This window comes from Cherax quadricarinatus, chromosome 18 (genome assembly GCF_038502225.1).
Source record: "Cherax quadricarinatus isolate ZL_2023a chromosome 18, ASM3850222v1, whole genome shotgun sequence".
Classification (NCBI taxonomy): Eukaryota; Metazoa; Arthropoda; class Malacostraca; order Decapoda; family Parastacidae; genus Cherax; species Cherax quadricarinatus.
The window spans coordinates 1,821,635-1,835,132 of record NC_091309.1 but is presented as its reverse complement, the minus strand read 5'-3'; the positions used below and the strand labels follow the sequence as shown (position 1 = coordinate 1,835,132).

Genomic DNA, 13,498 nt, shown 5'->3' with positions numbered 1-13,498 from the left:
AAGGATCCAAATTCAAATACAAGGGCCTCAATGGAAATACAAGGACCAAAATGGAAACACAAGGATCCCAATGGAAATACAAGAACCCCAATGGAAACAAGGACCAAAATGAAAAAAACAGACCCTAATGGAATTACAAGAACCCCAATGGAAATACAAAGACCTCAATGGAAATAGTCACTTTGATTTTTTTGAGTTATCTAGGTAACCTGGGTATTTTTACGCATATGTTACTATGTATGATAATTTGTTTAAGGGTACCTGTACCTAAATAAACTTAGAGGATAGAAGCTGTCAGCGGCCCTTACAAACCCAACAAGAAGACAGAGGAAGACGCCATCTCAGTCAGCATCATTTAGTTACCATATTCATGAGTGTTTCTTACCTTATGTGCTCATAATAATGGCTGCTCGAATATCAACACAAGACAACAGCCTCACAGAAATCGACATAATGGAAAACGAGTTCGCTCTTAATAGAGAAACAGGTCAGTTTGGCAAGTTACACTTGACAGCATTAGCAGACTACTTAATAATCAGCAGGTGTTTAATTAGTATGCAGTCTGTGTGACCATTTCTGGCAAGATGTTCATTACCAGTCACAGGGAGACAGTTATTACCATTTATAGTGAGATGTTCATCGTCAGGCAGGTGAAATTACAGGCCTGGACAACATACAGAGAACTTTCACTGCACGTATTAGTACAATAAAGCGCCTAAATTACTGGGAACGGTTGAAATCCCTTGACTTGTACTCCTTGGAACGCAGGCGAGAAAGATACATGATAATATACACTTGGAAAATCTTAGAGGGACTAGTCCCAAATCTGCGCACAGAAAGCACTCCTTGCTAGAACAATGATAGGATGGATAATGAGAACCTTCAAAACTAGGGATGCCAACCCCTCAAGGGAGGTTCCCTGATGCTGATGAGGGGCTCTTGATCTGGGGATTTGGATCTGTGCTCCAGTTCCTGAATTGACCCTTAGTACCTTCTATTCCATCCCCCCTACAGGTGCTGTATAATCCCTACAGGTTTATTAGCATTTCCTCATTATAATAATTATAATAATAAGGACGCCAAGCCCATGATGATTCTCTTCAAATCACTTGTTCTCTCTAGGCTTGAATATTGCTGTACATTAACAGTGCCCTTCAAGGCAGGTGAAATTGCTTACTTGAAGAACATACAGAGAACCTTCACAGCACACATAAGTATGATAAAACACTTAAATTACAGGGAACGGTTGAAGTTCCTTGACTTGTATTCCCTGGAATGCAGGTGAGAAAGATACATGATAATATACACTTGGAAAATCCTAGAGGAATTAGTACCAAATTTGCACGTGAAACTCACTCCCTAGAAAAGTAAAAGACTCGACAGGCGGTTACCACGATTACATTAAAAGAACACAATAAGTGTCAGGGGTCCAAGACTGTTCAACTGCCTCCCGGCATACATAAGGGGGATTACTAGTAGACCCCTGGCTGTCTTCAAGACGGTGCTGAATGAGCACCTATAGTCACTACCTGACCAGCTGGGTTGTAGTTTGTATGCCGGTTTGCATTTGGTCAGAAGTAGCAGCCTGGTTGATGAGGCCCTGATCCACCATGAGGCTTGGTCATGGACCTGGCTGCAGGGGTGTTGACCCTCGGAACACCCTTCAGGTTACGTGTGGCCAGCAGTAACAACCTGGTTGATCAGGCCCTGATCCATCATGAAGTCTGGTCACAGATTGGGCTGTGGGGGCATTGACTCCCAAAACCTCTCCAGGTATACTGAGAGCATAAGACTTGGCAGGAAAATGAAAATATTTATTTCCTTGCAAAGTTTACAATGAGTGGCTTACATATTATATATCAGTTACAATGAAGGCCGCTAGCATGCCTAGGCATTTCAGGCAGACTAATCCTAATTCTTATTCTGTATTAGCGCAGGTTATGGAGCAGTACATTTTAATATGCGTACCTTATTGCATACTGATATAAAAGTTAGGTAACTGAAGTGATAATTTTAGAAAAAAAAAATGGTTATAATTATGACCATAATTTTTAAAGGGGTGGACCGGCAAGCCAGCAGAATGCCTCAGTCAGATGACCAAAAGCTCCAATGGCGGGTCATCATCTGACTAAGACCCTCATCAGGAAACACTTTGTCCTGTTTCCTGTCCAACCTTACCTGAAGTGATTAATTAGATTTATAATAGGCAGTACAAAACATAACAATATTACAATTAGTAAATTTAGTAATGGGAATGGTTTTTGTCTTGGCATGATACACTTTCCATTAAAGCTCCTATATTTGGAGATTATCTTAGGTAAACTTAGGATTAACTTAATATTTATTAGGCAATAGCTATACAGCCTCTCTTCACTTAATTACGGAGTTCTGTTCCTAAGACCATATCGGTAAATGAATTCATCACTAAGTGAGGAGCATACTATAATGGTAGTGGGATTTTGTCAACAATCTTTGATATTGTTTCAGTATCAACTTTGCACCATTTATAACATTCTGGTATATTTTTAAATGTTTATACAGTAGTGTACTGTATATTGTAATAAACAGATTAGAGGAAATCAGCAGGTAATATACATTATTTAGGCATGCATACTCATCAGAGAGCCCATTGTAAATCTGAGTCGTCGGTAAACGAGTACATCGCTAAGTGAGGAGAGGCTGTACTATATCTGCATTTTGCTTGTTCTCTAAAGCATCCAAGACCTTGTCATAGTGGTGCAGTAGTTGGGACAGGCAGGAGCGGCCTGCTCTAAATCCATGTTGCCCTGGGTTGTGTAGCTAATGGGTGTCCAGGTGGGTGGCACTCTTGCTTCTTAGAACCCTTTTGAAGATTTTTATTACATGGGATGTTAAACCTATTGGTCTATAATTCTTTGCAATTGATTTACTGCCACCTTTGTGGAGTGGGGCTATATCTGTTGCTTTTGGTGATGTCACTTGTTACCTCATTTATGACCACTTCTCAGCCTGACCTCAAGGTACTCATTTGTCTTACAAAATAGTGTATTTGTGCGTTTTTGTAATTCACTCTTGGACGAAACTTCATAATACAGGTTTTGATGCAAATAAAGTCATTCTCACTACCTGTCAGATTACTCCACCGTTCAGCCAATACAGGCAGATGTAACAAGACAGATGGGTGTGATGAGACAGGTGGATGCAACAAGATAGGCGGGTGTAACAGGACAGGTGGGTGTAATGAGATAAGTGGGTATAATGAGACAGGTGGGTGTAATGAGATACATGGCCATAACAAGACAGATGGGCATAACAAGAAAGGTGGGTGTAACAAGTGGGTACAGTAATACATTTGAATGTGATATGGTAGGTGGGTGTAACAATCATGCCTTTCACAGCTGCGAAAAACTATGACAGAATTACAGAGGAGTTGGAGGACGACCAAAACACAGATGTGATTTACACAGATTTTACAAAGACATTTGACAAATACGATCATGAGTGAGAGCGCACCAAATGAGGGCCATAGGTATTACGGGGAAGGTAGGCAGATGGATTTTTGGGTTCCTAACACACAGAACACAAAAAATAATAGTAAACAGAGCAAAATTGGAGGACGAATTTATTAACTTTTTTCACTAAGGTATTTGAGGAGGTAGATCATGGTAAAGAATATGATATTGTGTATATGGACTTCAGTAAGGCTTTTGACAGGGTCCCACATCAGAGACTATTGAGGAAATTTAAGGCATATGGAATAGGAGGAGAAATTTTTTCCTGGATAGAGGCATGGTTGACAAATAGGCAGCAGAGAGTTTGCATAAATTGGGAGAAATCAGAGTGGGGAAGCGTCACGAGCGGTGTTCCACAGGGGTCAGTGTTGGGCCCCCTGCTGTTCACAATCTACATAAACGACATAGATGAGGGCATAAAGAGCGACATCGGCAAGTTTGCCGATGACACCAAAATAGGCCGTCGAATTCATTCTGACGAGGACTTTCGAGCACTCCAGGAAGATTTGAATAGACTGATGCAGTGGTCGGAGAAGTGGCAGATGCAGTTTAATATAGACAAATGCAAAGTTCTAAATGTTGGACAGGACAATAACCATGCCACATATAAACTAAATAATGTAGATCTTAATATTACGGATTACGAAAAAGATTTAGGAGTTCTGGTTAGCAGTAATCTGAAACCAAGACAACAGTGCATAAGTGTTCGCAATAAAGCTAATAGAATCCTTGGCTTCATATCAAGAAGCATAAATAATAGGAGTCCTCAGGTTGTTCTTCAACTCTATACATCCTTGGTTAGGCCTCATTTAGATTATGCTGCACAGTTTTGGTCACCGTATTACAGAATGGATATAAATGCTCTGGAAAATGTACAAAGGAGGATGACAAAGTTGATCCCATGTATCAGAAACCTTCCCTATGAGGATAGACTAAGGGCCCTGAATCTGCACTCTCTAGAAAGACGTAGAATTAGGGGGGATATGATTGAGATGTATAAATGGAAGACAGGAATAAATAAAGGGGATGTAAATAGTGTGCTGAAAATATCTAGCCTAGACAGGACTCGCAGCAATGGTTTTAAGTTGGAAAAATTCAGATTCAGGAAGGATATAGGAAAGTACTGGTTTGGTAATAGAGTTGTGGATGAGTGGAACAAACTCCCAAGTACAGTTATAGAGGCCAGAACGTTGTGTAGCTTTAAAAATAGGTTGGATAAATACATGAGTGGATGTGGGTGGGTGTGAGTTGGACTTGATAGCTTGTGCTACCAGGTCGGTTGCCGTGTTCCTCCCTTAAGCCAATGTGACCTGACCTGACTAGGTTGGGTGCATTGGCTTAAGCCGGTAGGAGACTTGGACCTGCCTCGCATGGGCCAGTAGGCCTGCTGCAGTGTTCCTTCGTTCTTATGTTCTTATGTTCTTAAAATCAAGCATCAGTGAGGTAAAAAGCTCTATTCCCCAAGGCAATGTCCTTGCACCCCTTCTGTTTCTCATCCTCATAGCAGACAGATAAAAACACCCATCACAGTTTTGTATCATCATTTGCAGATGACACTAGAATAAGCATGAAAGTCACTATGGTAGAAGACACTGAAAAATTACAGGAAAACATAAGCATGGTTTTCCATTGGGCTGTGAAGAACAACATGATGTTCAATGGTGATAAGTTCCAGCTGCTTACGTATGGAAAGAATGAAGAACTCAAAAGGAACACTGTATACAGAACTCAAGAGGATCACCAAATAGAATGAAAGGAACACGTAAAAGATATGGAAATAATTATGACAGTAGTTCTTTCAAAGAACATAATAAGACAAAGATCATGACAGTGAGGAAAATGACGGGGTGGGTATTGGGAACTTTCAGAACAAGGGAAATAATGCCAATGGTGACACTTCATATTGCTAGTTCTCTCTCATTTGGAATGTTGCTCAATGCTGATGGCCCCATTCAAAGCAGGAGAAATATCAGAGCTGGAACAAATACAGAGATTGTTTATGGCACACACAGAGCCAGTAAACCATTCAAATTACTGGGAAAGCCTTAAAGTCTTGAACATGTACTCAGTGGAGCAGAGGAGAGAGAAATACATGATAATATATACCTGAAAAGTACTTGAGGGTCTGGACCCAAATCTTCACACTTCCACAACAACATACTGGAGTGAGAGATATGGGAGGAAGTGCAAAATAAACCTTGTGAGGAGCAGGAGTGTGGTGGGCACAATAAGGGAACACTGCATTAACACTCGTGGCACCAGACTATTCAACATCTTACCAGAAGATATCAGAAACATGGCTGGAAGTGTAGAAGTCGCCAAGAGGACACTGGACAAGTATCTTCACCAGGCGCCAGATCAACCAGGCTGTGATGGATATGTGGGGCAGTGGGCCTCCAGCAACAACAGCTTGATTAACCAGGCATGCACCAGACGAGAATGGCTCGTGAACAGCTCTTGAGAGTAGTGAGACTCAAAACTTATCAAAGGTAAAGGTAACGTGACAGTTGGGTGTAACATGACAGGTATAACGAGACAGTTGAGTGTAATATGACAAAAGGTTGTAACAAGACAGATGGGTATAACATGACAGGGGTAACAAGATGGGTGTTACAGGACAGGTGAGTGTAACATTACTGTTGGATGTTACAAGACAGTTGGGTGTAACAAGATTGATGGGTGTTGCAAAACAGGTGGGTATAACTTGACAGATGGGTGTTACAAGACAGGTGGGTGTAACATGGTGGATGGGTGTTACAAGACAGGTGGGTGTAACTTGACAGATGGGTGTTACAAAACAGGTAGGTGTAACATGACAGATGGGTGTTACAAGACAGGTGGGTGCAACATGACAGGTGGGTGTAACAAGAATGATGGGTGCTACAAGACAGATGGGTGTAACATGAGATGGGTGTAACATGAGATGGGTGTAACATGAGATGGGTGTAACATGAGATGGGTGTAACATGACAGGTGGGTGTAACAAGACTGGTGAGTGTTACAAGACAAATGGACGTAACAAGATTGATGGGTATTACAAGACAGGTGGGTGAAACAAGATTGATGGGTATTACGAGACAGGTGGGTGAAACAAGATTGATGGGTATTACGAGACAGATGCATGTTACAAGATTGATGGATGTTACAATACTGGTGGGTGTTACAAGACAGGTGTTACAAGACAGATGGACGTTACAAGACTGATGGGTGTTACAAAACAGGTGGGTGTAACAAGACTGGTGGGTACTACAAGACAAATGGGTGTAACAAGATTGATGGGTATTACAAGACAGATGGATGTTACAAGATTGATGGATGTTACAAGACTGGTGGGCGTTGAGACAGGTGGGTGTAACATGACTGGAATATACATGGAGGGTGTTCCGGGGATCAACGCCCCTGTGGCCCGGTCCATGAACAGGCCTCGCGGTGGATCAGGGCATGATCCACCAGGCTGTTACCGCTGGCAGCACGCAAACAGGTACTAACCACAGCGCGGCTGGTCAGGCTCTAATGGATGTTACAAAACAAGTGGGTATAACAAGACTGATGGGCGTTACAAGACAGGTGAGGATTAACAATAATAATAATAATATCGTTATATAAGTACATGATACAACTTGCACAAACTTAGCTGACATCAGTGACATACTGAAAGCCCCTTGTTATTCGGAGTATTTCGGGTAAATTTGGTTAATTTTTTCCCGAGGATGCGACCCACACCAGTTGACTAACACCTAGGTGCTTATTTACTGCTAGTTGAACAGGGACAATCCACTCTCAATGTTTCCATCCATACGAGGATATGAGTAGCGTGCGCTACCAACCGTGCCATGGGTTTTACACCACAGGTAGATGCAAGAAGACAGGTAGGTGTAACGAGGCATGTGGGTCTCACAAAGCACCTGGGTGTAATGAGAGGCCAGTGCCTAAACGTGTCTGACACTTGAAGAGGGTAAGTAAAGTCTGGAATAATCTTACTATCCTTCTCTTTGTATAAACTGTTAAGGCGTAGTTGGCAAGTGGGTTGTCGCCTGACGACTGTTAGAATAAACGCCACACAAAGCAGTGTGACGCACTTTTGGCATTGCCTTTGATTTATTGCAGAAGTTTTGTGTACTACTACTACTACTACTACTACTACTACTACTACTACTACTACTACTACTACTACTACTACTACTACTACTAGTAGTAGTAGTACTGCTGCTACTTACTACTACTTAATACTTTTAACAATTTCTACAGGTACATATACAATGATGTATATTGCTACTGCTAATAATAATGATTATTTCTACAAGTACATGTTAGTTTAATATCTTTATAATGCACCTCATACCCTTCGTGTGGGTGGTATTAAAAAAATTACCGAGGTACATAATGGGTTCAGGGACTGGGCTCCAAAGTTTTGATAGCTGAACAAGTTACAAAGGTAATGAAATCACTTACACCTCTATACAAGTTACAAAGGTAATGAAATCACTTACACCTCTGTACCTCTATACAAGGTAATGAACCATTCACACGTCCTCGCCCGGTGACAACTGTAATAAGTAATTAGTGCAAATATTAATTGGGTCGGTCGGTGTGTGTGTGTGTGTGTGTGTGTGTGTGTGTGTGTGTGTGTGTGTGTCTGTCTGTCTGTCTGTCTGTCTGTCTGTCTGTCTGTCTGTCTGTCTCTCTCTCTCTCTCTCTCTCTCTCTCTCTCTCTCTCTCTCTCTCTCTCTCTCTCTCTCTCTCTCTCTCTCTCTCTCTCTCTCTCTCTCTCTCTCTCTCTCTCTCTCACACACACACACACACACACACACACACACACAAAACTGGTAACTAACATGTGGTAACGCTTTATTTACAGTGAGCAAAGTCAGGGTATTTTTCCAAAATGATTTGTAATATACAACTGTGGATAAATACTTTGCCATTTCTGGAACATTTCTGAGTGAGTTGTCTCTGAATTCATTAATTTTATCGCTCTCTAGTACATAATGATGCAAATAGTGATAGTGATTCATCTGACAAAGTTTACATTTCATTTGGTCTACATTTCTACAAGTACATATACAACGTATATTGCTACAACTACTACTACTAATTATTTCTGCAAGTACATGTACAGCGTATATTGTTGGTGTTACACAAATAACCAGCACATAGGAGAGAAGAGCTTACGACGACGTTTCGGTCCGACTTGGACCATTTACAGAATCACACTAACAAAAATGAGAGGAGAGAGTATTTATAGGACAGCAGACAGGGACGAGATAAGTAAAGAAGTAGGTAAGGAAGAAGAGAAGTAGTGATAGAGGTAGTAGTAGTAGTGGAGTCAGTCAAAGACTAAGAAAGAGGAGCACTGTAAGAGAGCTAGGGGCCCACAAAGGGTAGATACAAGAACACAGATGGGGAAAAATAGTAATGGACCAAATACCCAAAGCAGAAGAAAGAAAACCCAAAGGAGAAAGAGGGAAGGGGAAGAGGGAGAAGGGAGAAGGGGAAAAAAAGAAGCATCAGGTTAAGTCATGGGTGTTCCGAAGTTCGGACCGAAACGTCATCGTAAGCTCCTCTCTCCTATGTGCGGGTCATTTGTGTACTGTTCCAGTCACGGTATTTTGCCTTTTGTTGTTGTTGTTGTTGCTGCTTCTTCTTTACGCCTCAGTATGTACAGAGAATTTCTCTGATGACACTGAAAAACATCGTCATTTCAAGTATTTATTTCAATCATCTACAAGTTCAGTTTAGTAGTGTTCAGTTAAGACTATTTTGGGCTCTAGGTCCCCTCAAGGAAGGTTCCTTGACGTTGGTGAGGGGCTCTAGATCTAGAGAATTGGAGCTGTGCTCCAATTCCCTGAATTAAGCCTGAATACCTTCCACATCCCCTCACAGGCGCTGTGAACATCAAAATGGTATACAATACCGACAGGTTGTTAGGTAAGACACATATGCAACAGTTAGACAACTTTATTCCGAAACGTTTCGCCTACACAGTAGGCTTCTTCAGTCGAATACAGAAAGTAGGCAGGAACAGTAGAGATGTGAAGACGATGTAATCAGTCCATCACCCTTAAAGTCGTAGAATTTGAGGTTGTCAGTCCCTCGGCCTGGAGAAGTTCAGTTCCATAGTCAGGAACTATCTGAAGATCAAGCGACAGTGCGGAGACTTAAATACTGTCGCTTGATCTTCAGATAGTTCCTGACTATGGAACTGAACTTCTCCAGGCCGAGGGACTGACAACCTCAAATTCTACGACTTTAAGGGTGATGGACTGATTACATCGTCTTCACATCTCTACTGTTCCTGCCTACTTTCTGTATTCGACTGAAGAAGCCTACTGTGTAGGCGAAACGTTTCGGAATAAAGTTGTCTAACTGTTGCATATGTGTCTTACCTAACAACCTGTCGGTATTGTATACCATTTTGATGTTCATCTTGTCAGACACTGCAACACGTGGCATATTGGTACAGAAAACACCTTGGACAAGCTTTTCAAGTGAGAAGTGTTGGATCTGAGAGGGACATGACCTCTCAGTGGCCTCTCACTACTACTACTACTACTACTACTACCCTGAACATTAAAATGGTATAAAATACCTGTCGGTATTTTATACCATTTTAATGTTCAATCTGTCAGACATTGCAACACAAGGGTATCTTGGTACAGACCTACAATCAACTTCTACAACCTCTACTAGTGAGAACGGCTGGATTTGAGAGGGACCTGACCTCCCAACATCTGAGTTCTTACCTCTCCCAGTGACCCACGTCTCACCTGTTTGCGCTATATAAAGGCTCCATCCTGTCACTTCATCTCCATATTGTTTCATTCTATGGAACAATGCTCTTCTCCAGACTGAGGGACTGACCACCTCAAAACTTTAAGGGTGATGGACTGATTACATCGTCTTCAAGTATCTTCTGCTTCTATCAACTTTTCTGTACTCGACTGAAGAAGCCTACTGTGTAGGCGAAACGTTTCAAAATAAAGATACCTAACTGTTGCATATGTGTCTTACCTAACACACTACTACTACCCTGCACCTCTCCTTCCGACAGTATTTAAGTCTCCGCACTGTCGCTTGATCTTCAGATAGTTCCTGACTATGGAACTGAACTTCTCCAGGCCGAGGGACTGACAACCTCAAATTCTACGACTTTAAGGGTGATGGACTGATTACATCGTCTTCACATCTCTACTGTTCCTGCCTACTTTCTGTATTCGACTGAAGAAGCCTACTGTGTAGGCGAAACGTTTCGGAATAAAGTTGTCTAACTGTTGCATATGTGTCTTACCTAACAGGCGCTGTATAATCTTACGGGTTTGGCTCTTCCCCATGATTATAATAATAATAATAATGAGCTCTAGGTGTCAATCTTTCACACATTGTACATTGTTCTGTGAGGTGGTTAGTAGGTAAATGTTGGTAGCATGTACTGTGAGGTGGTGAGGGAGGGTAGTGTTAATAGCACTTACTATCAGGTTATGTATAGGGTAGCGGTGTTATGTTCTGTGGAGGGAAAGGGCTGAGGAAGGATAATTTTCGTAAACATAATTGAGCATTCTGTATCAGCAGTTTGCCTCTGCCATACTCACTATAATAGTTACGTAGTGGGAACAAAAATAAGCTATGTTTCCCTGTCATATTGCATCATAGGATAGTTTTTTTTTTACATCAAGTAATTAAATATGTTAACCAGAGCTGGAGACTTCAGTAAAGCATTCCCCTAAGAATTCATTAGCAATGGCAGCTTCAAGATTTGCTTCCAGCAGAGCTGCAGTTACTATTACATTGTAATTGCTATCAATGAGGACGGCTTATCACACGAGAATAATGTTGGCATCATATGTTGTCTTGAGGGAAGGAGGGGGGAATACAGAGAAGGGTATGAAGCAGTGCCAGGTACGTCTCACAGTCACTCTTGGCCCCCCGTGTACACCTCTACTGCTGTTGTGGCATTACTCGCTTTTCATGTTAAATCTTTTGTGTTGCGATGATGCTTGTGTTGTGGCGGAGGCTCCTGTGGTGAAGCATATGTTGTGATGGAACACGAGTTGTGAGCTGTTGTAATGGAGCTTGAGTTGTGAGCTGTTGTAATGGAGCTTGAGTTGTGAGCTGTTGTAATGGAGCTTGAGTTGTGAGCTGTTGTAATGGAGCTTGAGTTGTGAGCTGTTATAATGGAGCTTGGGTTGTATGGTGTTTGGGTTGTGATGAATTTGAGTTGTGAGGAGCTTGTGTTATGATGGAGGCTTTGGTGTTATGTCAGTGGCTCACCTCTGATCACCACAGATAATAATTTAAAGTGATGTTTATTTGCTTTCTTATTGCAGATATAACTGATACTGCATTGAAAATTGTAGAAGTGAAGTGTCAAATTTTTGACTCATTTTAATCGAGTTACAAACTAATAAAGGCATCATTAGAGTGGTAAAACATCCACAATACTGTTATATGGTGAATCACTGTTAGTGTTGTAGTTGTGAAGAGAAAATAAGAGTGCGTCGTCACATCTACGCAGCAGCAGCAGCAGCAGCGTCTCCTTGGCCAAGACCAAGGACTTCTCGCTAGCAACAGCCAGGAGAAGCTATAAGTGTACAATGTCGTACCGCGGCGAAGCCAGTCTGGCTAACTCAACCAGAGAAGCAGATGGAAAACTGTACACTTTGTATCCTCGCCCAGGTACTTTTATATTTTCATTGCCCCCTATTGCCCACACACTACAAGGGCCCCCCCATACTGCCCAAACACCACAAGGGCCCTCCCATACTGCCCATTCACCACAAGGGCCCTCCCATACTGCCTACTCACCACAAGAGCCATCCCATACTCCCCACTCACCACATGGGCCATCCCATACTGCCCACCCACTACAAAGGCCCTCCCATACTGCCCACTCACCACAAGGGCCCTCCCATACTGCCCGCTCTCCACAAGGGCCCTCCCATACTGTCCGCTCTCCACAAGGGCCCTCCCATACTGCCCGCTCTTCACAAGGGCCCTCCCATACTGCCCGCTCTTCACAAGGGCCCTCTCATACTGCCCACTCACTGTTGCACCTACTTCCTGCTCATTATTCCCTTTCCATACTGCCCATTTACTACCATTACCCTCCCTTACTTCCCACTCGCTACCATTGCCCTTCCTTCCCACTCACTACCATTGCCCTTCCTTCCCACTCACTACCATTGCCCTTCCTTCCCACTCACTACCATTGCCCTTCCTTCCCACTCACTACCATTGCCCTTCCTTCCCACTCACTATTACCCTTTCGTACTGCCCCCTCACTGTTGCCCTTCCACATCACCCACTCACTGCTACGTGCCTCCGATACCGCCCACTCACTATTACTGTCTTCCGATACTGCCCACTCACTACTACTGTCTTCCGATACTGCCCACTCTCTACTACTGTCTTCCGATACTGCCCGCTCACTATTACTGTCTTCCGATACTGCCCACTCACTACTACTGTCCTCCGATATTGCCCACTCACTGCTTCTATTGCCTTCCCATACCACCCACTCATTACTACGTGCCTCCGATACCGCCCACTCACTGCTATTGTCTTCCGATATTGCCCACTCACTGCTATTATCTTCCGATACTGCCCACTCACTATTATTGCCTTACCATACTGCCCACTCACAACTGTTGCACCTACTTCCTGCTCATTATTCCCCTCCCATACTGCCCATTCACTACCATTACCCTCCCTTTCCACTCACTACCATTGCCCTTCCTTCCCACTCACTATTCCCCTTTCATATTCTCCCCTCACTATTGCCCTTCCATACCACCCACTTACTGCTACGTGCCTCTGATACCGCCCACTCATTATTACTGTCTTCCGATACTGCCCACTCACTACTATTGCCCTCCCTTACTCCCTTAATACCAAAACTAGGGAGGCCAAACCCATGATGACACTCTTCAGGTCACTTGTTCTATCTAGGCTGGAATATTGCTGCACACTAACAGCACCTTTCAAGGCAGGTGAAATTGCTGACCTAGAAA

General features: G+C 42.7%; 1 protein-coding gene across 12 annotated transcripts in view; it reads left to right on the top strand.

The window, feature by feature from the left end:
* The first annotated feature begins 307 nt into the window (after positions 1-307).
* AMPdeam (AMP deaminase) overlaps positions 308-13,498 on the top strand; it is a 231,436-nt gene continuing 218,245 nt past the window's right edge. For 7 of the 12 annotated variants that reach the window (XM_070086034.1, XM_070086036.1, XM_070086032.1 and 4 more), the window contains exon 1: positions 308-487. In XM_070086034.1, the coding sequence (XP_069942135.1) occupies positions 403-487 (85 nt within the window). In that variant the 5' untranslated portion in view covers positions 308-402. Of the gene's footprint in view, positions 488-11,393; positions 11,441-11,815; positions 12,165-13,498 lie in introns of those variants that run through there. The other 5 variants (XM_070086038.1, XM_070086029.1, XM_070086030.1 and 2 more) reach the window with 4 other exon arrangements.